This window comes from Scleropages formosus, chromosome 7, assembly GCF_900964775.1.
Source record: "Scleropages formosus chromosome 7, fSclFor1.1, whole genome shotgun sequence".
Classification (NCBI taxonomy): Eukaryota; Metazoa; Chordata; class Actinopteri; order Osteoglossiformes; family Osteoglossidae; genus Scleropages; species Scleropages formosus.
Genome location: NC_041812.1, coordinates 28,750,892 through 28,778,371, shown reverse-complemented (window position 1 = coordinate 28,778,371; position 27,480 = coordinate 28,750,892). Strand labels below are relative to the sequence as shown.

General features: G+C 44.8%; 1 protein-coding gene across 5 annotated transcripts in view; it reads left to right on the top strand.

Annotated features, from left to right (window-relative positions):
* The window catches only part of LOC108926801 (thyroid hormone receptor alpha-like), a 142,671-nt gene that overhangs the window by 89,399 nt on the left and 25,792 nt on the right, over positions 1-27,480 (top strand). For all 5 annotated transcript variants that reach the window (XM_018739754.2, XM_018739753.2, XM_018739755.2 and 2 more), the window contains one exon: positions 21,849-22,114. In XM_018739754.2, coding sequence (XP_018595270.1) covers positions 22,059-22,114 — 56 coding nt within the window. In that variant the 5' untranslated portion in view covers positions 21,849-22,058. The remainder of the gene's footprint in view (positions 1-21,848; positions 22,115-27,480) is intronic.

The following is a 27,480-nucleotide window of genomic DNA, read 5'->3' as shown; positions in this document are numbered from 1 at the left end:
TTTATTTTTTTCTGTATTAAAACATGGCATGTTAAGCTCATTGCAATACGGAGGTAAAGGAGGCTTTCGCGGGAGTCTAATGCAGTAAAGCATACGAAGTGGAGCATTTTCAGGAGGTATATTGCCCCTTACCACAGTCAAAGCCAGTCTCTTAAACCAACAAATATGCACCTTTGGAAAGGTAGAGAGTGAGCCTGTCTTTTTATATTTTGATGCGTTGCTTACGCCATCTACTGAAGCATAACTCATAGCCTTCACCCAGCCCCATTAAGTGCTGAGCAAAAGCAGCCTGGTAAAAATGAAAAAACTGCTTAGTTCAAAGGGTACAGAAGATGAAATTGTTTTGCTTTGTTGCTCCTCTGAGTTGGTGATTTGGCTTCTTCATTGTATCTGTTTGTTTTGATTGTGTACTTGTGCATGAAAGAGGAAATAGGCAAGGATGTGTGTGATTTCTCCACTTTTTGGCATTAGTACTGTAAGGGATTATGAAAACTGTACCTCCTTTTAATGCTGGTCTATATCTAATGCCAGATTCTGTTCAGGACCCTCATAAACACACACACATTGACTAAAGCCACTTGTCCCAAGTGGGGTCATGGTGGGCTGGAGTCTAGCCCAGCAGCACAGGGCATGGGGCTGGGGGGGACACACCTAGGACAGGGCACCAGTTCGTCAGAGGGCACCCCAAGGAGGATTTGAACCCCAGGCCTGCCAGAGAGCAGGCACAGGCCAAGCTTCCTGCACCACCTCACCCCCCCCCAACAAAGCACTAAAAAGCATCCTCAGAGCTGTGAAAGATATTGTAGTTTCCTTTCCGAGATTTTTTTTTGCACTCGGGTCCAGTCAGAAAGAATTTTGCAGAGTAATGAAACATGTCACATTACTTGCTATTTGAATGATCAGACTGACTTTGTTAGCTGAAGTTCTGTGTGGCGCATCCTTCCACCTTCCACTATGCTGTAGATACAGATTATCACCCCTCTTTCTGATTGTACAAGACCCTTTTTGACCATCGCTATAGCTGTAGAGAAACACAGCTTTGCACTTTAGAGGAACAGACCATGTTGAAATCATTGATTTCCGCAAGAGCAATTCTCAAAGTCTTAAAAAGGCCTGAAGACTTGCTTTTAAGTGTCTGAGGCAAACTAACAGAGAGTCATTATTATTCTTTCTGTTGCTTCTGCAAACAAACAGAAAAAAATGAAGTGTTTAGCTAAAGACTGCCAACAAGCCTCTGCACATACAACAAAGCCGGTACCCCATCCACACCAAGAAGAACTTTAAGTTCAGTGGTGGCATGGGGCACTAACAACACTCTCGGTCAGTTTGAAAGAGCAACTGTTGTCTGTTTGTTCCACAACATTAGCCTGTTCTCTTCCAGTGAGAGAGAGTGGGAAATTGTCGCTATCAGTCCTGGAATTTAGCATTCAGCAAAATCTGGCTCTGCATCTCGATGATTCTGGGCTTGCAGCCTTGGACTGTACGATATTGCACTCTCTTATTCACTCCCTACTACCCTCACACACAGGGTCGTGCACATTAAGGAGACAATTGTTGGAAAACAACCACAACTATTCTTCCACTTTCTCATCTTGTGCCGTAAAAAGTTTTACTGTCTCCCTTTCCTGCACTTTCTGAAAGAAGATTTGGAAAATGGCCCCTGTAGCTGCAAGCATCATACTCTCTAAATTACACACTGAATCAGTGTCTGTTCATTAATTCTATACATAGGTTCTGCTTGGCACTGGGAGTGTGCGGCTGGTCTCACCACAATCCTTTTGGCAATCAGAGTCCATATCTGTAACACAAACGACAAAACAAAGGAGCTGATTGTCGTCAGCTCTGGCTTTTAATGAAGGTTCAAGACCCCACCACTGTATATGATATATATTGATGCACTATATACAAACAGCTGGTAGTGTAGTGTTCTGATCAGTTGTCTCTGGATACAAAGGATGGAGGTTCAATCCCCACCTCTGGCTGTAGTACCCTTGAGTAAGGTGTTTGCCCTAAATTGCTCCAGTAAAAATTACCCAGCTGTATAAATGGGTAAATAATTGTAACCTTAACATTGTAAGTTGCTTTGGAGAAAAGTGTCAGCTACATGAATAAATATAATGTAAGACAAACACACCAAGAGTGTCTAACTAGAATTACTTAAGAGTAATATACAGTTGCAGAGGGTTGGATGTTTATGTTAAAATAAGTATACCAACTCCATGTTTAACCAATGCCCAGACTCTGTGCCCTTCTTCAGAAACTTCTTTATGACCAGACAGCGGCCTCAGTGCCATGCATCTTATGGATTTGCTGACCAAACACAGGCAGGCAAGCAAACAGGATCTGTTCTTGTGAGCCAGGACACGCACACAGGATAATGAGCACTGAGCCAGTGGTCCACAGTAAGGGGATACCTTGGGGCAGTTCAGCATAGAAATCCATGGGGCAGCACTGTTTATTTTTTGTTCCATCTTTCTCCCTCCTTAATCCTGTTTCTTTTCATAATTAGTATTTATCTGTTCGGACATCTTTCTCTGCGTGGGCAGTAGATGCGTGCAAATATCAGAGTGGCTAATAAGATATGAAATAGAATGATGATGTGGTGGCTGAGGTGTGGTTTGAGGGTTGGGGTTCAATGGAATGGAGGGGGGCCGTGATAATTGGATCCAGGACCACACAGACACCTGGGATTAGTTCAGCCAAGTCCCAGTTTGTGCCAAGAAAATCACCTTCTGCCAGTACTGTGTGCCAAGTCAGCCACCTTCTCCCCTTTCACCACATGCAGGGTCAGCTCTGGAGGGGATGGTACAGTGGCTCAGAAGATCTTGTTATTTGGAGGTTATGATAGCCAGCAGCTGCGATGGCAGTGTACACATACTTTCTTCTCCCTCCATTCCCCACCCCCACCTTTTAAAGCTCATTCTGGAGGTAACTAAGATTTGAGGACCTTATTTGAAGCTTTAGAATGATTGTTGGTGTTGGCACTGAGATATTAGGTGAGTGTTGATGGGGTGGCTGGCTTGAAAGACGAAGCTGAATCAAAGTCCAAGAGTTAACATATGTTAGTGTTTGCTTTTTAAATGAAGAACGGGACTAAAGGGTCCAGCTTATACACCGATGGCGCATAGTTGATTTGTGCTTCATTCCTCTGCAAGTTTAAGTGATTCAGTCCTGATTGTGAATGTAAAGGTTGCAGAGCTCTGAAGAGGTGCCCAGAGATTATGGAGACTGGAGATTTTCCCAGTTAAACTCTCTGAACTCACCCCAAATACTTTTTTCTTTTTTTTTTTTTTTTGCAAAAATGAACTATTTATTTACATGATTTTTATTTGCCTTAGTGTTTACCCATTCAGCCAGGCCACACTTTGTGTTGTTTGCATAGTGGTTGGCGCTTGTACTCTTGCTGTATTTGTACAAGCTGCGGAACAATTGTTGGTATTTTCTCTGGAGCAGTGCAGCAATCTATTCTCTTTTCTTTAAAGAGATTGCTCTGTTTGAAAGTGAACCTTTTTTCATGTGTTTCTTTGCGTATGTCCGTGTGTGTGTCTGTTTGTTTGTGAGCGCGTTTTCTGGTAGGGCGTACTGTAATTGACTCAGTATTGAATAAGTTGTTTAGAGGAATGGGCCAAAAGATATTACCTTTTCTTTAGCACTGCCCCCCTTCACTTTCACATTTGGGCTTCTTCATAGCAGTCCACATTGCAGTGATCCAGTAGGAGAGACTCCAGGGAGAGGGAGAGACAGGCATCCACTGGCAGTGTCAATTTGTGTCCCATGCCTCTGCATGCTATGGGCACCCAGCCTAGCTTCCCCTCCCAGTTCTGCCTCTCAACTCAACCTGCCTAATCTCAGTGATGCCAAGGGCTGCCCTCGCTGCTGATGTCAGCATACCATAGTGGCACTGCAACACTCTTGAGCTGGGGATTCCCCCCTTTGTTTCCGTAGCCAGCCTTGGCTTGGTATGCTCATTAATAACAATGTTTCTGGTGGCCTGAGACTCTGCCAAGGCATACCTTGGTACTGTCGTGCACTTCAAATCATTTATCTCATGGTGTAATGTCTTCATTTAATCACCAATCCTGGAAAACTTATTCTCTGCTTTCGTTCAGCTGTGAGGCTGACTCATTGAACGGTTGCTCACAAAGGGAAAAATGGTACAACATTCTTGTTGTGGAAACAGACATTCTGTGTTTGTCTGTAAGTAAAGGCCCACTGCGGCCCATGACCTTCCATGTCATGGAAAACAGAGGACACAGAGGTCTGAGCGACCTGAACAGAGGCGAGGATCTGAAGTCGTGGTGAGGGGACAAGGCAGGTGGATGGTCGTTACCAAAGAGATGTGGAATGGGACTGGGGAAAAGCAATGCTAGGCACGTTTGAGCACACAGGCAGGACAGCTATCCCAAGTAAGGTTCCACAACTGGGAAGAGGCTGAGAAGTGTCTTTTATAGCCGAGTGCTCCAACTGAAGCCAGGTGCTTAATCAGACCCAGGTGCTGCTGGTTGAGATACGGGCATAGTTGTGACATTCTAGTCTTGTGCTGCTGGCCAGATCCCCTCACAACCACACCTTTTGTCTGTCCTTAATCCAATTCTGTGCTCTTTCGTTCTGTCTGGGCCACTGTACATCTTCCACGACTGCTTGACTGAGCTCCCACAAAGCCTCACCATGACACAATTCTTTGCTGGACTCACTGTGCAGTGGTTTCGGAAAATAGAGCTGGAAACAGTTCTGCATGTAACACACGGAGAGCTGGGACACAGCTAAAGTTTGCTGCCAGACTTTTTTGGTGCCCTCTTGTGTTATGACAGCTAACCTGTCTTATCTACATTTATTATTAGGGAGATGACTCACACAGAGGGGTGCGGTGGTGCAGTGGGTTTGGTCAAGGCCTGCTCTCTGGTGGGTCTGGGCTTCAAGTCCTGTTTGGGGTGCCTTTTGACAGACTACCATTCTGTCCTCGGTGTGTCCCCTCCCCCTCCAGCATCACGCCCTACATTGCCGGGTTAGGCCCCGGTTCACCGCAACCCTACGTAAGACAAGCTGTTTCAGTCAGTGTGTGTTGGCTTGTACGCTTCAGGTAAATAAGTGCGAAGGGCATGTGTTGTGGTCATACTTAAAGTTTTTATTAGACAAACTCATCTTTATATGGCCTACAGCAAAGCTTTTTGTATTACTGTGCAAAAATAAATTACATATGGGTAGGATGTCATTATAAAATGGAAAACATGAAAATGTTTGTTTGCTTTTTAAGGAGGGCTGAAAAGTTAAAGTCTGTACCTGTGAGTTTTTTTTTTTTTTTTAATAGATTACAGAAAACATTTTTTGAAGAAACTAGAAACAGTATCACACAGACCTGCAAAAGCTATGTTAGTCTTGTATTTGAATTCCTATGGACAAGCATTTCTGGGTAGCAATGTGCTCCACCTTATAAAAAGAAGAAAGACCAGGAAGAGAGTCAAGAGCAGGTTAAGTTAGCCTCATAGGGTAGCTGATAGCAAAGTAACATAAGCTACTGCCTTTAGACCCAAAGATTGCAGGTTTGATTCCTGTCTCCAGCTGTACTATTTATTGTGCAAGGTACTTACCTGAAAATTGCTTCAGGAGAAATACTCTTCTGTGTAAAGGGGTAAATAATTATAAGCACCTTAATGTTTAAGTTGCTTGGGAGAAAAGTGTCAATTAATTGAATAAATATAATTTCTTTGAGTGCTGCTACATTCACAAAAAAGGAGGTGGTAGAGCTCTTACTTGATCTGAATTTTGACAAATGCTTAGTACGAACCCTTTCTTCATGTAGTAAGCTATCAGACCTCTGCATAATGGATATTGATCCTCATGGTGATATTTTTATATTGTCCATTACATTTGTTCATTTAGTTGACCATTTTTACAAAGCAGCTTCCTGTGTTAAGCTGCATACCATTATTTAATCACTGAGGGTTAAATTTAGTGGAGCAATTTATGATACACTTGTTCAGGGGTAGGCAGTTGCAGCAGGAGGTGGGAGTTAAACTTCAAGTCCAAAGGCAGTAGCTCTAAACGCTACCTGCTGCACCTCTAAGTATCACTGGATAATTATGTATGTACATTAGGTGTGTGTCACTTATATCTTTCCCTGTTGGTCACTTGCCACCTGTGCCTTTTTTCCAACACAGGACAAATGTAATGAATTTTACTAGCCATGCCTTGTAAAGCACCCCAGCGTGCTCTTTACGGGCATCACAAAGTGTGATGTATCAGTGAATGTGGTACTCGTTTACTTCTGCCCTATTGCCATCACTGTCTTTATTTTTTGATGTGTGAAAGAGGAGTTGGTTTGGGAAAGGTGGGTGTAGACCACCTGTATTATTGTATTGTATTACTGTGTTATGTTGCAGCTGGTAACATAGTGGTTAGACCTGCTGATTTTGGACCCCACGGTCGCAGGTTTGAATCTCACCTCCCATTGTAATGCCTTTGAGCAACGTACTCATCCTAGAATCCTGCAGTAAGATTGGCAAACTGTGCAAATTGGTAAACAGTTGTAGGTAACGTAACATTGTTAGTTGCTTTGGAGAAAAGTGTCAGCTAAATGAACCAGTGCAGTTTTTACTATATACGTATATAAAAAAATCTCAGAGTCAGAGTCGTTTATTTGTCATTTGCCCAGTTATACTGGGTACACTGGGCATTGAAATGCTTGTGATGAGGCTCATATGGATGTGAACAGACATGAACAAACACAAGGATGTGCTGATAAGTAAGGCAGTACAAATAAGTATTAAACGGCAAGTACAAATAAATACAACCCCTCCGTGAACCGGCACCTTCCCGAGGTAGAGGGATTTGAGTGCCTGAATGATCTCAGGAGCTATGTTGCCTGAGGCTATATGACCCTGGTAGGGTCTCCCAAGGCAAACAGGTCCAGGGTGACAGACAAGACAAAGCGCGGTTCAAAATCCCCTTACGACTATTAAATCAAAGATCTCATTCACCCCGCCCGGTATTGGGTCACCGGGGCCCCACCCTGGAGCCAGGCCTGGGGGGGGGGCTCGCATGTGAGCGCCTGGTGGCCAGGTCTATGCCCATGGGGCCTGGCTGGGCTTAGCCCGAAGCCATGACGTGGAGCCGCTCTTCGGTGGGCTCACCACCTGCCGGAGAGGACATAAGGGGCCGGTGCATTGTGATTTGGGCAGTGGTCGGGGCCAAGTGCCCAGCCGACCCAAACCTCGGGCGCCAACTCTGGCTTTTGGGACTTGGAATGTCACCTCATTGGCGGGGAAGGAGCCTGAGCTAGTGCAGGAGGTTGAGAGATACCATCTAGATATAGTCGGGCTCACTTCCACTCACAGCTTGGGTTCTGGAACCACTCTTCTCGACCAAGGATGGACTCTCCACTATTCTGGCGTTGCCCAGGGTGAGAGGCGGCGGGCTGGTGTGGGCTTATTAAAAGCCCCCCAGTTCAGCCGCCATGTGTTGGAGTCTACCCCGGTGAACGAGAGGGTCGTCTCCCTACGCCTTCGGGTCAGGGAACGGTCTCTCACTGTCGTTTGTGCTTATGCGCCTAGCGGCAGTGTAGAGTACCCGGCCTTTTTAGAGTCCCTGGGGGCGTGCTGGAAAGCGCTCCCACTGGGGACTCTGTCGTTCTATTGGGGGACTTTAACGCCCACGTGGGCAGCGACAGTGATACCTGGAGGGGTGTGATTGGGAGGAACGGCCTCCCTGATCTGAACGCAAGTGGTGAGTTGTTATTGGATTTCTGTGCTAGTCACGGTTTGTCCATAACCAACACCATGTTCATGCATAAGGGTGTCCACCAGTGCACTTGGCACCAGGACACCCTAGGTCGGAGGTCGATGATCGACTTTGTAGTAGTTTCTTCTGATCTTCAGCCATATGTCTTGGACACTCGGGTGAAGAGAGGGGCTGAGCTGTCAACTGATCACCACCTGGTGGTGAGTTGGATTCGATGGCGGGGGAAAAAGCTGGACAGACCTGGCAGGCCCAAACGCATAGTGAGGGTCTGTTGGGAACATTTGGCGGAGGCCCCTGTCAGAGAGGTCTTCAACTCCCACCTCCGACAGAGCTTCAACCAGGTCCCGAGGGAGACTGGGGACATTGAGTCCGAATGGACTATGTTCCACACCTCCATTGTCGGGCGGCGGTTCGGAGCTGCGGCCATAAAGTCTCCGGCGCCTGTCGCGGCAGCAATCCCCGAACACGGTGGTGGACACCGGAGGTAAGGGATGCCGTCAAGCGAAGAAGGAGTTCTATCGGGCCTGGCTGGCTCATGGGACTCCTGAAGCAGCTGACGGGTACCGGCGGGCCAGACGGAGCGCGGCTCTGGCAGTCGCCGCGTCAAAAACTCAGGCCTGGGAGGAGTTCGGTGAGGCCATGGAGGAAGACTTTCGGTCGGCCTCAAAGAGATTCTGGCAAACCGTCCGGCGAATCAGAGGGGGGAAGCAGTGTTCCGCCAACACTGTTTACAGTGGAAGTGGTGCGCTACTGACCTCAACTGAGGATGTCCTCGGGCGGTGGAAGGAGTACTTTGAGGATCTCCTCTATCCCTCTGACACGCCTTCCGTAGAGGAAGCTGAGGCCGGGGACTTGGAGGGGGACTCTTCCATTACCCTGGCTGAAGTTGCTGAGGTAGTCAAAAAAACTCCTCGGTGGCAAGGCTCCGGGGGTGGATGAGATCCGCCCCGAGTTTCTCAAGTCTCTGAATGTTGTGGGGCTGTCTTAGCTGACACGCCCCTCGTGGAGTTCGGGGACGGTGCCTCTGGACTGGCAGACCGGGGTGGTGGTCCCTCTTTTTAAGAAAGGGGGACAGGAGATTGTGTTCCAACTATAGGGGGATCACACTCCTTAGCCTCCCTGGGAAAGTCTTTGCCGGGGTACTGGAGAGGAGAATCCGACCGATAGTCGAACCTCGGATCCAGGAGGAGCAATGCGGTTTTCGCCCTGGCCGTGGAACAGTGGACCAGCTCTATACACTCACTAGGGTGTTGGAGGGTTCATGGGGTTTGCCCAACCAGTCCATATGTGTTCTGTGGACCTGGAGAAGGCATTCGACCGTGTCCCTCGTGGCATCCTGTGGGAGGTACTTCGGGATTATAGGGTTCGGGGCTCGTTGCTATGGGCTGTTCGTTCCCTGTATGACCGGAGCAGGAGCTTGGTTCGCATTGCCGGCAGTAAGTCAGACCTGTTCCCGGTGCATGTTGGACTCCGCCAGGGCTGCCCTTTGTCACCGATTCTGTTCATTATCTTTATGGACAGAATTTCTAGGCGCAGCCAGGGAACGGAGGGTGTCTGTTTTGGTGGCTGCAGGATCTCGTCTCTGCTTTTTGCGGACGATGTGGTCCTGTTGGCTTCATCGAATCAAGACTTACAGCGTGCACTGGAGTGGTTTGCAACCGAGTGTGAAGCGGCGGGGATGCGAATCAGCACCTCCAAATCCGAGACCATGGTCCTCAGTCGGAAAAAGGTGGATTGCCCCCTCCGGGTTGGGGGGGAGCTCCTCCCTCAAGTGGAGGAGTTTAAGTATCTCGGGGTCTTGTTCACGAGTGAGGGAAAAATGGAGCGGCAGGTTGACAGACGGCTCGGTGCGGCGTCCGCAGTAATGCGGTCATTGTACCGGTCTGTTGTGGTGAAGAGGGAGCTGAGTCGTAAGGCGAAGCTCTCAATTTACCGGTCGATCTACGTTCCTACCCTCACCTATGGTCATGAACTCTGGATCATGACCGAAAGAATGAGATCGCGGATACAAGCGGCAGAAATGAGTTTCCTCCGCAGAGTGGCTGGGCGCACCCTTAGGGATAGGGTGAGGAGCTCAGTCACCCGGGAGGAGCTCGGAGTAGAGCCGCTGCTCCTCCGCATCGAGAGGAGCCAGTTGAGGTGGCTCGGGCATCTGTTCCGGATGCCTCCTGGACGCCTCCCTGGGGAGGTGTTCCGGGCATGTCCCACTGGGAGGAGGCCTCGGGGCAGACCCAGGACATGTTGGAGAGACTATGTCTCCCAGCTGGCCTGGGAACGCCTTGGGGTTCCCCCAGAGGAGCTGGAGGAGGTTTGCGGGGAGAGGGAAGTCTGGGGGGCTCTGCTTAGACTACTGCCCCCGCAACCCGGTCCCGGATAAGCGGAGGAAGATGGATGGATGGATGGATGGATGGATGGATAAATGAATTGTAATATCCAGGGGTCTGGAAGAGAAGTAATAAAGTGTCGCAGTGCAGGACTACTTGCTGTTAAGTAGTCTGATGGCCTGTAAGTAAAAAATCTAGCATCAGTGTATTGTTTGGCTGCAAAACAGTGGTTTTCAGAAGCATTGGCGCATGGCCGTTACTAGTGGAGTGAATGGTGGGCCGACAAGTTTATTTATTTTCTTCAGCAATAACAGCAGTAACTACAGTGTATATATATATATATATATATATATATATATTTTTTTTTTTTTTTTTTTTCCCACACAAAATTAATGCTATAATGCAAGTACATTTTGACCATGGACCTTCTTCAGCTGGTAAAGACCTTATTTGGATAAACAAATAAACACAGATTCACGTGACTACACTAGATCTGAATGACTACAACAATGAAGATGTTTGGACAAACTACCACTGACTGACACTGACATCCATTACATGGCAGGGTACTGGCTCTTTATCAAAAAGAATGCTTCAAGTAACCTTTACAGTACAGATGCTCCTCTACTTACGATGATTCAACTTACGATTTTTCGAAGTTAAAATGATGCAATAGCAATACACATTCGGTAGAATCCAGACTTCGAATTTTGCATTTTGATCTGTTCCCGCACCCGTGATATGTGGTGCAATACTCTCTCCCAATGTTGGGCGATGGCAGTGAGCCACTGCATCCACTCAATCATGCTTGCAGTCTCTGTAGCGATCACACCAATGAGTGTAAACAACCACAAGTGTAAACTACTGATACTGTGTTGAAAGTGTTTTTTTATTTTCTGTTTTCGCATCCCATCATGTCTTCTAAATGCCCATGTGTGTCTCCTGCTTGAATTTGCCCAGCTGTAAGTTATGGTAAGTGTTTTGAGCTTGTTTAAGGTAGGCTAGGCTAGGCTATGATGTTCAATAGGTGCGGTACTGTATTCTTTTTCAACTTATGATTTTTCCACTTACGATAGGTTTATCGGAACATAACCCCGTCGTTAGTCAAGGAGCATCCGTACATATTAACTGTAAAATTGAGACTAGAACAAAAAATGCACCATTTATAGCATAATACACAGCAGACCTGGAAAGTGCATGTGAGTCTTTTATTTTGGGGGGAGAACAATATTCTTAAAAGTGGGCCCAGAACTCCTAGCTACACATCTGCATCTGCGATACAGGATTAAGTGCTGAGAGCAACAGAGAGTGATGCAGGGAATGGAAGAATGAAAAATGTTATGAAGAAACAACAGAGAGCAAGATCGGAGTAAAAAAAACAAATTAACATGAAAAATGTGGCTTCATGAGGCCCTTTCAGAATAATAAGTACTGTGCCTTATCCAGCATGCACTTGGCTTCCTACCCCCAACACTGAACAGGAGGGCATATCCTCTGAGTCCAGGGCCACTTTGGAATAGGCATGAAGACTATGTTTTGCCTGCCTAGTTGGTGAAAGTTAGCTAACAAGTAGAATCTCTGGAACCCTGGAACTTTCATGTCTGCAGCTATGTCTCCTTCTCTCAATGTAATGCATAAATTGTACTTTTGTTGAGATGTACGTCGCTTTGGACAAAAGCATATGCTAAATGAATAAATGTAAATTTAAATGTAAAACCCATGAATAATCTCCAGAAATTAATCAACTGTCATATGTATATTGTTATTAGGTGAACAGTAGAGATGTGAGTGGTTGAACAGTCGCCATGTGAGATTTCTGTTATGACAGATGAGCTCTTCTGGGTGTGTAAAACACTAAAATTGTAGTAGATACAGTGTGTGGATAATCGGATCAGTACTTTAAAAGAGAGCTTTCTGCTTCATTGTCTGATATTGAAGAGGACCATCGTAGTCCTTGAGTGTTGCACCCCACCCCCACCCCATGCTTTTGTTGGCCTATTACATAACCAGTGTCATTACTGAAAAAGTTATTCCCTGAATGTGTGCATGCTGAACATTGGAGCTGCCCTCCTCTCATCTTACCATCCTGTGATGTTTCTGAGAGACTTTAATCAGACTTCTTAGCCCTCTGAAGCGGGAACAAAAATTTCAGATTCTTTTACAAAGAACTTGTGAAGGAGATGTGCACCAGCCGAACCCGCCTACCTCCTGCAGCAGGCCAGGCCCGGCTAAAGGAGGGCCATATTTTATTCATGCCAGGCCCATCAGTAGTGCACCATACATCAGCTAGTGAATTCTTTTTCATGCATTTTAAAACATCCAATTAAAGAGAGATTCCGCAGAGAGATACTGCTCAGATTTAAGGAGCACAAATTAAAAATATGGGGTAGGTTGAGGATAGAGGTTGGTGGCAAAAAATGTGCGGCAGCCCCTTTACTTATGCATCCCATGAGAGGATGCCAAACTGCTATGGTTTTTCACTGCAGGAGGCCTTATGTTTGTATCGCTAGCCTATGACCTGGGCTACTTTGCCATCACCAAACACCTGTTCTTAATGAAACCCCCCAGTGTTTTACTGTCCCTCCTTCCTTTGTTTATTTTGTAGTTACTATGGAAAAAGAGGTGAGGACCATTCTGAGCATGGCAAGGAGGAACCATAATCCACTGCTCTATACCTGACTGAAACCTAGATATGAACTCCGCTTTTCAGGCCCTGCTGATGATCAGAAGACCCTACCGTTTCTTACTGTCATTTAAATGGTCTTCATTGCAGTGTTTTGTCTTTTGATCTGTGTTCCCTTCATCATATCTCCCTTGTCTTCATTCTCATTTCACTTTCACGCCTAGAGCTTATTTCCTTTCACTGGTAACAAGAGCGATGAGAACAATATACCCTATTAATGTGCACTGCTAGCCATGCATTATCGGGGAATGTAGTCACAGCTTTGTGCTGCCCTCAGCTACCTTGTTAGCAGGGCTGTGAAGTTGGCACACAAATCCTCCGACTCCAGTAACCCAATAATTGCTTCCGACTCCACGACTCTGATTCTACGGCACTGCCCCAAAGTTCCACATTATTTTGGGGGTCGACTTATCTGGTGAATATAGTCCTAAACCTGTATTATATCTCTCATTTTTGTGAGTCGACTTATATGCCGGCATATATGGTACATTTAGTTGGAGGCGGTACATTTTTAAAATTTCCCTCCGTCAAAAACAAGGCTTTGCTGTAAAATAAATCATGTAGTGTATATGCATGCGAGTATGAGTGTGTGTATGTGAACACACGACAGACTGCTGAAGACCACAAGGCAACTTTAGGAAGTCGGCACTCTTTTTTGATTGTTAAATGTTGCTTTATCACAACATGAAAGAATCTTGCCGCTTCCGAAGTTTCTACAGACTGAAGAAAAAAAGTTAATTAAAAATGAATGGGGGAAGTTGTCAGTGAGTTAGTCAAGTTTCATGTACAGCATAAGGGTGGCTGTACTCGAGAGCTGTAAACTAGGGTATCCTTTCATCTGAAAATGGTGGAACTGCTATAGGCGAACAAATAAAGTTTGCCCTTTCCTATCCAATGACAAACTTGGTGACACAGATCGCAGAAAACATATGTTTCCTAGTTGTTGCTGCAGATGTTTGTGATTCAGCAGTGCCTTCTGACTTATTTCACAGTGGAATACACCTTGATAATTTTTACCACACAATGGGGCCGAAAGAGTACAGTGGTCTGTTTTTCATTGGTTTAAGGAATTTTGCTTTTCATTAGATAACTTTCCGTCAAACACATAGGCACAGTAGGTGTTGTGGAAGCAACCAGTTAATGGGCATGTCTTAGAAAAACTGCCCGATGGTTCCCTTCTGGCACCCGGTCTCCCCACCCACAGAGACCACCACCCGGCTGCACACCTGCACGGGCTTCCCTGTGATGTGGTTTTGACCCGACACACACTGCCTGTGGCAGCAACGGAAATTAAAGTTTGCTTGAAAACATAGCCTTCGTCACAAGAAGTAATAGGTCCGTGGAGTAACATTAGTCAAGAGAAACATGGAGGAAGGTGTCCGCTCCACTTTTACTGCTGCTATAATTGGGCTCTGTTTGTTTTGTTTTTTCCATACTTTTCCTGGGGTCTGGAGTTCCTCATTGTTCAGAAATGCAAAAGTGTTCGACAGACAGAGCAGGGCATTTTAATGGTAACATTCACTGGGCACTGAAACTATTTTCTAAGGCTTCTTTCACACATGTACTCATAGTTTGGACTCAAATTAATTGTAATTTAATTGTAGCCCTTATGAAAGTAGATTCCATACGAATGTGTATGCTAAGAAAAAAATACTCAGGTTTGCTTGAAACAGATAATTGTGGGTCAAGTTTAAGACTGAAGATTCAAGATTCAAGAGTTTATTTTCTTATGTACAGTAAACAGGGGGGCGTGGTGGTGCAGTGGTGCAGCAGGTTTGGCCTGTGCCTGCTCTCTGGTGGGTCTGGGGTTCAAGTCCTGCTTGGGGTGCCCTGCGACGGACTGACATCCCGTCCTGGGTGTGTCCCCTCCAGCCTTACACCCTGAGTTGCCGGGTTAGGCTCCGGTTCCCCGTGACCCCGTATGGGGAAAGCGGTTCAGGAAGTGTGTGTGTGTGTGTGTGTGTGTGTGTGTGTGTGTGTGTGTGTGTGTGTGTGTGTGTGTGTGTGGTAAACAGGCTGTTACCCCATGCAGTGAAATTCTTACTGTGTGAATCCTCCCAGCAGCTTATGACATAAATTATAAAGACATAAGAAAAAAGACACAAGACATAAATTACAAATTTACAAAATAACTATTCTTGTGATATAATAACTAATAATATATAATAAGTAATAACTAATAACTAATTCTTGTGAACCAGCATGTAGGTTGCTGATGGAAAAGCAAACTGGGCCACCAGAAATGAACTGCTTATTGAAAACATTCTTGTTGAACGAAAGACGAAGCTGCACATAACCATGCGCCCGCATCTGTCCTTTCTGATGGCACAGGAGCTGCTGCTGTAAAAACAATGGAGGACAGTATTATTAACAGCTTCCAGTGTAGACAGCCTTGGTATTGTATCAGAATCATTATTGTACTAAATGCCATAAACACAGTAGTTCTGGGAATGTCAGTAGAGTTTGAATGAAGTTCAGTTCTTTTCTTTTCTGAACCACTTGTCCCACGGAACCGGAGCCTACCCACCACAGAGGGTGTAAGGCCAGAGGGGGAGGGGACGCACCCAGGACGGGACGCCAGTCCGCCGCAAGGCACCCCAAGCGGGACTCGAATCCCAGACCCACCAGAGAGCAGAACCTAGTCCAACCCACCACGCCACCGTGCCCCCGTCAGTTTGAATGAAGTAATGTGGGGAAAGAAGTCAGTTTTTTTCAGGAAGGAACTCTGATTTGGAATTTAGTAAATAAAGTCGCTGTGAATTTCCAACCAACCCCCCGCCCCCAAACATTGCTGCAATATTATAGACCTGAATGTGGGGCTCTCAGTTTGATTTCCTGTTGTGCCATATTAGCCTTCTGTAGAGAGGAGGTTCTGGGAACGCAAATGGACCTGCATTATCAAGAGGGTTAGATGACTTGGTTTCTCTCCCCCTTTCTGATTATGGCAATATTTATGATGCAATGACATGGAAGTGCAACCAGTGGTGGTCTACACTAAGCATCTGGTGTATAGGCAGCATATAGCATGTAAAGAAGTGCTGTATCACTACATGCATAGTGGCCAAGAAATCTGTTCACTTGTCTTGAGATGGTTTGCATTGTTATCAAATTTCTGTTGTGCTGTTTTCTGCATATGTTTTTAACTTATTTGTAATCTTAATGTATGTTGTTACTTTTTGTATCCCCCCCCACAAGCTTGCAGAAAAAGACATTTCATTGCCAGCAACCACTGCCATACACTGTATTGCTGTGCATTTGACAAATAAACCTTATATTGATTGATTGATTGATTGTGGTAACCCCAACTTGATTCAGAAGAGTGGTTAAACAAAATCATATAATGATTAATTGTGCAATAAAATTTCAGGTGAGTAGGTGTGTCTGAAACATCATGTATGTTGTTAGAGAATGTCTGTGTTGTATACTTAATCTGAAGTGAATTGCATTAGTACAAGGAGAACTAATCTTGAAGGTCTGCAACATAATCAATTCATAATCAATAAATGAAGCTCATATCTGTGGAACACCTAAACAATAAACACTGTACTGCAAAAGCATTGTAAAATTCACAACTCTGTGCATGCAAAAATTCTGAAGGATAGCCAGATTTATGCTCAGCTTGTGCTGAAAATGGATGTTTTTTTCATTAAGAACCTTAAAAATGACACAAAGAAGTGTTACACATTGTGTGAAAACAAGCATGCCATTGTTTCATGTTTAATGACTAGAGACATAACTTTGTGCTTTGAGTAGGATAGCTAGAGCAATTAGTCATATTGCAAGTATACACCTTCACAGTGAGATATGTAGTGGGATTCATGAGTGTGGGTAACTGTCACAGCACGCATGAGATACTCATCTATAATAAATGTAGTGGATGTATGGTCAGAATACACTGATTTTTTTCATATATTGTGTAATTTTCTCGTACAAGAAATGTTGAATGGATTAGCCAATATTAGTGCTGATTTAATGATCTTAGCATTATGAGGACACAGTTTCGCCTTATGCTTTTGGCACATGTCTGATGAAGTGATTTACACCCATCTCCCTCTGGTGCTTTATTTATGAAAAGTTCTCAGCTGATGACAGAAATGCTTATATACTGAATCCTTCTGTTCCAAACATTTTGGTTACAAAATTTCAAAGACACATTTTTTCTGTTAATTTGTTCATTTTAATAGTACTTTCTTCACTTACTTATTTCCCAAAAATTTGCTGTGCAACTAAACAGTCCTAATTTGGTAGCAAAACAAATCTAGACAGTGTAGGAATGTCAGACAGTTAAATTCAACTGACTTTAACTGTAGATCACTGCTTCCCGGTTATCAATAGTACATGAGCTCTACGGTGTTTTTTTGCTGGTGTCTGGTATTCCTGAAAGTCGGTGATTGATAACAATGTGACAAATGTTGCACATATACCTGGGTAACAGTTGGCATTGAATAGGGTTTATTTTCAGTTATTGTAATTTTTATTTTGATGTAGCTCAAAGTTAATAAAATTATAAAAGTCTCGCAAAATAAGTTTTAAATTATAGCTGCATTTGACAGTTTTATAAAAACTACAAAAAAATAAATTGGGGAATTTGTCTGACAACTGTTTTTTGATGACATAGATAATGAAGCAAAGTGGCCGGATGCTAACAAACATAGTACTGGCTTATGGGATGAGCCAGTCCTCTTGAACAGTTTTGCTGTGTCTTTGTTGGCAAATGACACATGTTGTCAGCATTCAAGGTTGAATGCTTTAATGCGTTCTCCCCATTATCTCCCATTATACTTCTATGGCCCCTGATGCACAGGAGGAACACAGAACTGTATTGCAAGTATAAATCAAAACATAACTCACTGAACAGGCAGTTGTGGAACATACATATAGATATGAGTGGCTGGATAGAGTAGTGGTAAGATTGCTGCCTTTCACCTGAGAAACTGGGGTTTGAATCCTGGTCATGGCCTACCTCCAGTAGGGGGTCCTTAGGGAAGACCTTCTTATGCTTGGCTCTGCCTACCTTGGATATGAGAGTGAAAGAAAGAGAGTCATGCTGGCTCAGATGTTGCCTGGATTAACAAGGTCTGTTGGGGAACCAGGACATACTGATAAGTGGGCTACTAGAACTAGAACAAGGCATGCATGGACAAGAGAGGAGAATAAGGAACTGTTGGAATGCTACTACACAAGTAACCCCAGTGAAAGGGGTTACACAAAGAGGATGTGGGACCTATGGATACTTTGAAACCCAACATCAAGACTAATTCTAGTAGCTCAGTGTTACAACAACTGCTATCACAACTAGAGATTGAGGAGGTACAACACAAATGTTATGGCAAGGGGGAGCCGGGACAGGTCGGGGGAGATATCATCATCCCCACACTCTGAGATTGGGTACCAAGCCCCAAGAACAATGAGCCCTTGTAAGCTGAATGCAAGAGCAGCTGACCTAAGAGATAAGCTCATGGATAAGAAGGACACCTGTGGCTGATTACCAAGACCAAGTGAAGTACCTACTGAAAGTCTACTAGAAGATGTGAATGCAGCACTATGAACAATCCCTACTGAGACCAACCAGCTGATGTATAACAGAGCAACAGTGATCCTTGAGATGCTTGGCTACAAGATGAATACCAAGCATAAGAAGCAGTATCCTCCATGGAAAAGAAGGCTAGAGGCCAAGATCAAGGCAGCACAAAGGGAAGTTAGCCAGCTATTGGCACTGCAGAAAGGCAGGATGAAGACCCTGCCTAAGAAGTACAGCAAGCTGTCTATACCTGAGGCCTTAGAAACTGCCAAGCAAAGATTCACAGCCTTGGCTAACTGCCTGAAGAGGTACACAAGAGAGATAGAGGGCAGAAGAATCAACCAGATGTTCTCCATAGAACCATCCAAAGTGTATTCTCAGTGGCAGGGTAATAACAGGAGAGCAGACCCACCAAGGTTGGAAAAACATATGGGAGAAGGAGGCATCACATAACAACAAAGCCCAGGGGCTAGTGGATCTAAGAGTGGACCCCAGCAACCTCCCTGAACAGGATCCAGCAACCATCACAGTGGCAGACATCCAAGAAAGAGTCTCAAGTATGAAGAACTGGACAGCACCAGGCCCTGACATGATCCATGCCTTCTGGCTAAAGAAGCTAACTGCACTCCATGAGCGCCTGGCAACACAAATAAATCAACTGCTAATGGATGGGACCCACCCTGAATGGTTAACAGAAGGCCGGACAGTCTTGATCCTGAAGGACCCCCAGAAAGGAGCAGTCCCATCCAACTATCGCCTGATAACCTGCCTCTGCACAACATGGAAGCTGCTCTCAGGTATCATAGCAGCTAAGATGAACAGGCATATGGCTCAATACATGAGTGGGGCCCAGAAAGGAATTGGTAGAAACACCAGAGGAGCAAAACACCAGCTACTGGTAGACAGAACAGTCACTCGAGACTGCAAGACCAGACAGACCAACCTGTGCACCGCCTGGATTGACTACAAGAAAGCCTATGACTTGATGCCTCACTCATGAATCCTGGAATGCTTAGAACTATACAAGATCAACAGGACACTAAGAGCCTTCATCAGGAACTCAGTGGGGCAGTGGAAAACAACCCTAGAGGCCAACTCCAAGCAAATTGCACAAGTCACCATCAAGGGCGGCATCTACCAAGGAGATGCATTGTCCCCACTGCTGTTCTGCATAGGCCTGAACCCCCTCAGCTAGATCATCACCAAGACTGGCTACGGATACCGACTACGGAATGGAGTAAACATCAGTCACCTCCTCTACATGGATGACATCAATCTGTATGCTAAGAGGGAACGAGACATCGATTCCCTGATCCACACCACCAGGATCTACAGCAATGACATCAGAATGTCATTCGGATTGGATAAGTGTAGCTGGATGGTAACAAAGAGAGGGAAGGTAGTCAGAACTGAGGGGATTGTACTACCAGAAGGCAACATAGCAGATGTTGAGGACAGCTACAAGTACCTTGGAATCCCTCAGGTGCATGGGAATCATGAAGAGGCCGCAAGGAAAGCAGCAACCGCCAAACACCTGCAGAGAGTAAGGCAAGTCCTGAGAAGCCAGCTAAATGGGAAGAACAAGGTCCGGGCTATCAAGACGTACGCCCTGCTGGTCATCAGATACCCCGCTGATATAATAAGGTGGCCAAAAGAGGAGATAGAAGCCACTGACATCAAGACAAGGAAGCTCCTGACAATGCATGGAGGGTTTCACCCCAAACCCAGCACCCTGAGGCTGTACACTAAGCGGAAAGAAGGAGGCCGAGGACTGGTGAGCGTCAGAGCCGCTATCCAGGATGAAACAACAAAGATCCTTGACTACATCAGGAAGATGGCCCCGACTGATGAGATACTTAGTGAATACCTCAGGCAGCAGAAACCCGAGAAGGAGGACGAGGAAGAACAGGAACCTTCATGGAAGGACAAACCTCTACACGGTATGTACCACTGGCAGATTGAAGAAGTGGCTGATATCGAAAAATCATACCAGTGGCTGGACAAAGCTGGACTGAAAGACAGCACAGAGGCACTAATCATAGCAGCACAGGAACAAGCTCTAAGTACAAGATCAATAGAGGCCGGGGTCTACCACACCAGGCAGGACCCCAGGTGCAGGCTGTGCAAAGATGCCCCTGAGACAATCCAGCACATAACAGCAGGGTGTAAGATGCTAGCAGGCAAGGCATAGAAGGAACGCCATAACCAAGTGGCTGGCATAGTGTACAGGAACATCTGTGCCGAGTATGGGCTGGAAGTCCCAGGATCAAAGTGGGATACACCCCCAAGGGTGGTCGAGAATGACCAAGATAAGATCCTGTGGGACTTCCAGATCCAGACTGACAAATTGGTAATGGCTAACCAACTGGACATAGTAGTGGTGGAGAAACAGAGGAAGAAAGCCGTAGTGATAGATGTCGCCATCCCAAGCAATGGCAACATCAGAAAGAAAGAACATGAGAAGCTTGAGAAATACCAAGGACTGAGAGAGGAGCTAGAAAAGATGTGGAAGGTGAAGGCAACAGTGGTCCCCGTGGTAATTGGAACACCTGGGGCTGTGACCCCTAAGCTGGGAGAGTGGCTCCAGCAGATCCAGGGAACAACATCCGAGATCTCTGTCCAGAAGAGCGCGGTCCTAGGAACAGCTAAGATACTCCGCAGAACCCTCAAGCTCCCAGGCCTCTGGTAGAGGACCCGAGCTTGAAGGAGTAAGACCGCCCGCAAAAAGAGGGGGCGAGTGGGAAAAATTATAATATATATAAAATTTTCATTAAGTACACTTAATAAAAGATATTGAAATAACACCCTATGTTTGAGACACTTATTTCAGGTTTGTTTCTTTCCCTCCTTTCTAATTTTTGATAGTTTATGTCAGAGCAGCAATTTCAGTACATAATTTAGTCAAAATCTGAATGCTGTGAATTTTTATTTTGAAATTTTATTGCTTGTTTCTCTTTTTGAGGCCCTAGTATTGTAATGTGTGGGAGGGGCATCTGCCTGAACCACCCTTAACCACCTCCATTTTGAATATTTTCACTTATATTACATACTAGGCCTTCCTGTTCTCCTATGGCAAAAAAAGTAAATTGGATTAGCTTCACTTCATTCCATTGCAGATGAAGCTGCTGTAGTGTTCTTTTTGCAGTCAGTGTATCCAATTATAGAGCAGCTTTTTTTGGATTTGCCTCAGCATTTTTTTGTCTATAGGCTTCCTCAAGCACTCAGACTCATAGCCAATCACCGATTCATTACATTTTTTTTTTTTATATGTGGGTTTCTTACAATCAATATAAGTGTAGAAGCAGGGATCAGAGTTTAAAATCTACACTTGAGGTTTAAACGGGCAAGTTCTGCAGAATTGTCATGCTGTTGTAGAAAATTAAAGAAAAAGTATTCAACTAATAAATCATACTGGGTAAGTCAAAATTGCAAACAATTAAAAATGACTGCTTATATGCAATAGTGGAAGAAGTGTTGATTTACAAAGATATGCACATACAAATTCATAAATGTAGATTGTCACAAGATATCAGTGATCATATAATTATTCTGAAAATTAACCTTAGCCCTCCTTTTATTCCAGGTATTTATTTTTTCCACATCCCTTAACACAAGACAAAGGCTCAGTGTCCACTCTTCTGATGTCACTGATGTGGGTTTCCATGATAACCTTGGGTGCTGCAACCTTCTAATGGCTGACTGACTGATCATAACCTGCGAATGCCAACTGTGCATCCGAGGGTGGGGCCCGCCTTGGTCTCGAAAGATTGGCTGCTGGATGGAACTGAGGTGAATGGAACACATGCACAAAGAGCAAGACCCTAACATCTCAGAGGGCGAAGAGAAAAGGTAGGTCCCACATAACCTTCTCACAATTAGTCTCCACCAGCTTGTGAGAATCACTAGATCTCCTCACAGTGTGCCCTTTTGATGCACTCTCAATCTAGTCAAACTCATTTAGGTGGATCTCCACATTACAGTATGTTCTCTATGTTTGCTTACATAAGGCTGAATGAACATATTACAGACACCCCTTGACTTGCGCGTATAGACCGTTCTTCAACCCCTTATGTAAGTTAAAGTTTCAAGTTTATTGTCATACGTACAAGTACCGTGTACAAGTATCATGAAATTCTTCTTGAATGCTTCTCCACAGACTATGGACAAGACAGAGAGAATATAAATACTGCACAAAACAGACCAATGACAATGACAGTGAGTAATGCAATAGCAATAACAATAAATAACGGTAACAGTAATAACAATAATACCAGTAGACAGCCAGAGGACTCAGAACGTGAGCATGAGAATGCGAATGCTTAAAGTGACAGTGTAATTTACCAATGTCTTGGAAGGAACAGTCCAACTCTATTTACTAAAGGTGGCACATTGATGAGTGTTGTATACTCTTACAGCACTGGGGTAAAAGCTGTTCCTGTACCTAGCAGTGCGGGTTCGAATAGACCTGAGCCACATGTACATATATATATAAAATATATACACACACACACACACACACACACACACACACACACACACACACACACACACATTTTCTGAACCGCTTGTCCCATACAGAGTCGCGGGGAACCGGAGCCTACCCGGCAACTCAGGGCGTAAGGCCGGAGAGGGAAGGGACACACCCAGGACGGGACGCCAGTCCGCCACAAGGCACCCCAAGCAGAACCCCAGACCCACCGGAGAGCAGGACCCGGTTCAACCCACTGCGCCACCGCACCCCCCTTTTATATATAATATATAAATATTATATATATATATATATATATATATATATATGCTTGACGAGATGCTTATATATGTACAGATAGTAGGGGGCGTGGTGGTGCAGCAGGTTTGGCCTGTGCCTGCTCTCTGGTGGGTCTGGGGTTCAAGTCCTGCGTGGGGTGCCTTGCGACGGACTGACATCCTGTCCTGGGTGTGTCCCCTCCCCCTCCAGCCTTGCGCCATCTGTTGCCAGGTTAGGCTCCGGCTCGCTGCAACCCTGTTTCAGACAATGTGTGTGAACTGTACATTATGTTACATTACAGGAGTAGTTGCATGAAGGTCTATAGTGCATGAACGTTTACACGTTACATGAACTTAGTAGATCATGGTCGAAGTTACTTCGGAAGAGGTGAGTTTTAAGACCCTTCTTAAATGTGGACAGTGATGCAGTAAGTGAATCCTTCAGGTGCACGTTTACCACCAGGGATTGTGAATAATGAAATGGGTAAAAAAGTATGTGAAAAAACACTACGCTAAAAAGAGGAGATGCATTCATGGTTCAAAACACGTGGGAACTGGGAAGATGCGGCTTCCTACCTTGTCTGGCTCCGCCCAGTTGTGCGTAGCATGTCTCGGATATTTTGCGTAAGTACTATCCGTAAATGTGTATGCTGAGAATTTTTTACGGAAATCCGGATTTATGTATGTCGAATTACACTCCTCAACAAAATTAAAGGAACACTTTTTAATCAGAGTATAGCATCAAGTCAATTAAACTCCTGGGATATTGATCTGGTCAGTTAAGTAGCAGAGGGGGTTGTTAATCAGTTTCAGCTGCTTTGGTGTTAATGAAATTAACAACAGGTGCACTAGAGGGGCAACAATGAGACGACCCCCAAAACAGGAATGGTTTTACAGGTGGAGGCCACTGACAGTTTCTCCCTCCTCATCTTTTCTGACTGTTTTTTTTTTTTTTTACTAGTTTTGCATTTGGTTAGGGTCAGTGTTACTACTGGTAGCATGAGGCGATACCTGGACCCTACAGAGGTTGCACAGGTAGTCCAACTCCTCCAGGATGGCACATCAATACGTGCCATTGCCAGAAGGTTTGCTGTGTCTCCCAGCACAGTCTCAAGAGCATGGAGGAGATTCCAGGAGACAGGCAGTTACTCTAGGAGAGCTGGACAGGGCCATAGAAGGTCCTTTACCCATCAGCAGGACTGGTATCTGCTCCTTTGTGCAAGGAGAAACAGGATGAGCACTGCCAGAGCCCTACAGAATGACCTCCAGCAGACCACTGGTGTGAATGTCTCTGACCAAACAATCAGAAACAGACTTCATGAGGGTTGCCTGAGGGCCCGACGTCCTCTAGTGGGCCCTGTGCTCACTGCCCGGCACCGTGGAGCTCGATTGGCATTTGCCATAGATCACCAGAATTGGCAGGTCCGCCACTGGCGCCCTGTGCTTTTCACAGATGAGAGCAGGTTCACCCTGAGCACATGTGACAGACGTGAAAGAGTCTGGAGAAGCCGTGGAGAATGTTATGCTGCCTGTAACATCGTTCAGCATGACCGGTTTGGTGGTGGGTCAGTGATGGTCTGGGGAGGCATATCCATGGAGGGCAAACAGACCTCTACAGGCTAGACAATGGCACCCTGACTGCCATTAGGTATCGGGATGAAATCCTTGGACCCCTTGTCAGACCCTACACTGGTGCAGTGGGTCCTGGGTTCCTCCTGGTGCACGACAATGCCCGGCCTCATGTGGCGAGAGTATGCAGGCAGTTCCTGGAGGATGAAGGAATTGATACCATTGAATGACCCCCACGCTCGCCTGACCTAAATCCAATAGAACACCTCTGGGACATTATGTTTCGGTCCATCCGACGCCGCCAGGTTGCACCTCAGACTGTCCAGGAGCTCAGTGATGCCCTGGTCCAGATGTGGGAGGGAATACCCCAGGACACCATCCGTCGTCTCATTAGGAGCGTGCCCCGACGTTGTCAGGCATGCATACAAGCATGTGGGGGCCATACAAACTGAGTACCATTTTGAGTTGCTGCAATGAAATTTCAGCAAAATGGACTAGCCTGCCACATCATTTTTTTACTTTGATTTTTGGGGTGTCCTTGAATTCAGCCCTCTGTAGGTTGATAATTTTCATTTCCATCAAACGATGTGGCATTCTTTCATTCTTAACACATTACCCAGTCCATATCAGTATAGATATCCAGCATGATTTTTTTCCCCATTGAGATCTGATGTGTTTTCAAAGTGTTCCTTTGATTTTTTTGAGCTGTGTACATAGGTGGAGGGGTGTCTTACTCTGTGCTCCATAACTTGTCTGCTTTTTTAGCCTCACATACACTTCTTACTCTTTGTAGTTTTATCACCTCTTAATGTAGCCTGAATTTTGAGCAGTGGCATAACTGAGGTGATATACCTAACTCAGTGGTTTGACCGGAGCACTGTTCTCAGGACATGACCTGTGGCCTTCACTGCAGATAGTCATGACCATTGTCTCCTCATTTTTCTAAGATGATTCCATTGACAGGCTTCAATCCAATGTGCTTTGTAAAGTAGTCTCTGAAGCTTTCACTGCTATAAAATTCGGTTAATTCACTAGTAGGGCTTTTGCAATGCATGTTAGTTCTCATTGTGAATGTTACTGTAGTTTCAAGAAAGGCAGTATTCTCTGTCTTGGAATGTATGTCTTTCTCTCTCTGCAGTGGAGAAATGTATAAAGCTTCTATATAATGTATCGACATCAGAATATCTACTGAGAGAAAAAGGCACTGTTTTCCTCAGCTTTCTGAGGCCAGTAGGCTGGCAGCAGTTTCCTGTTAAATTACCCTCTGCACCATATCATTCAGTTGTGGGGAGTGTTTTTGGATGCAATACTTGTTTCACCATTTAGGTAAATACAGTGCAAGCCCTTTTTGGAATGAACATTTTGTTACCAATGGAGGTAACATCATGAGCCAGTAATAACTTAAAAGGAGGGAAATGGAGAGGAGTTAGTTTGCGGAGTCTATCAAGTGACCCTGACAAATGGATTGTTGTGACTGATTGATTTCTTTGCCAGTGACCTTCGGGTTTCTAAATGTGTTTAACCTGTCTGCCCTAGCTGAGGGTCCTTTCTTTCTCTGTAACTAGTTACATCACATGTGACAAGGCTGTGACGAGGTGTCTTTCTGAAATCTGGCCTCGAATTCCATCTCAGTGATGGTCTGTGCTGATTGAAAGACAAAAATGAATGTGCAGCCTTTACGGTGTGGATTGATTGTGCTGCACCGATAAATACCTGTCCATAGATTAGCAAGTCTGGTGGGTTAAGCAACTCTAACAAAGACTCAGAATTAAGGCCCCTTTTATTCCAAACTAGATGAGATTAGGGGTTCATGGAATTTTCTACACTCCAGTTGCATGAATGCACAATACAGCCATCCTACTACTATATTGATAATAGACCAGTCTTAAAGATTCTTTAGCTGTACAGCAGGTGTAAATAAGTCATCCAGGGTAACTGCCAGTGTGCATGCACATCCAGTGGCATCACAAGGGTTTGTGTCACCCAGTGCAGTAACTCATGGTGCTCCCCCCCAGGGACCTCCTCCCGTACCAGACTGTACAGAATCCTTAGTAATGTTTTTTGTACTAATGTTACTCGTAAATCATAATTCCTGTATATCACTGATTGTAATGGCAATAGTAGTGACATAAATAACTAGCAAAATTAAAATTACACCTTTAAATTACAATATCATACTCACAGCCTAAATGTATTTACATTTACGTAGTTTCATGTGGTGAAAATTTGGTAAGAAAACAACAAAATTCAAAGTAAAAATTTTAAAACTACATGAAAATTGTTTATTTTAACATTATTGATAGAGGTTCACAAATACTAATTACCACAGTGCTGTAGCTAAAACACCAGAAAATTTGACAAAATCAGCAACTATAAAAACAGTAGCAGCAGCGACAAAACCAACAGCGCATGTTTGTAGCACATGCAGATGAAACCACATAATTTGAAGCGTAATTATAATTGAGTAATAATGAGAGCTCTGAGTGGAGCGCATTAGAAGGTTTAAAAAGTAAATTGGCATAGAGCTTTAGCCTTGTAGCTACATTGATACATGTAAGCTGGGCTTACAAACAGTGTGTTTTTTCTTATAAATAACTACAGGGATATTTTTATATAGAAAAAAAACATTTCTGTTGAAACACTGCACAAAAATTTTATATACTATCATTTTGGTGTCACCCAATGCGGCCTGCACCCCCCTCACCCTCCTAGTGATGCCACTGTGCACATCAGGAATATCCATTTAGGCAGAGACATATGCAGTGCAATTTTTATTGACATTAAAAGTTTTACTGGGGATTCATGATGTCATCAAAACAACCTCTCAGTGTCAATGTGAAGTGACAAACAGCTATTGCCAATAATACAACTTGGTGCTAAGAATATACCTAAAGCAGCAA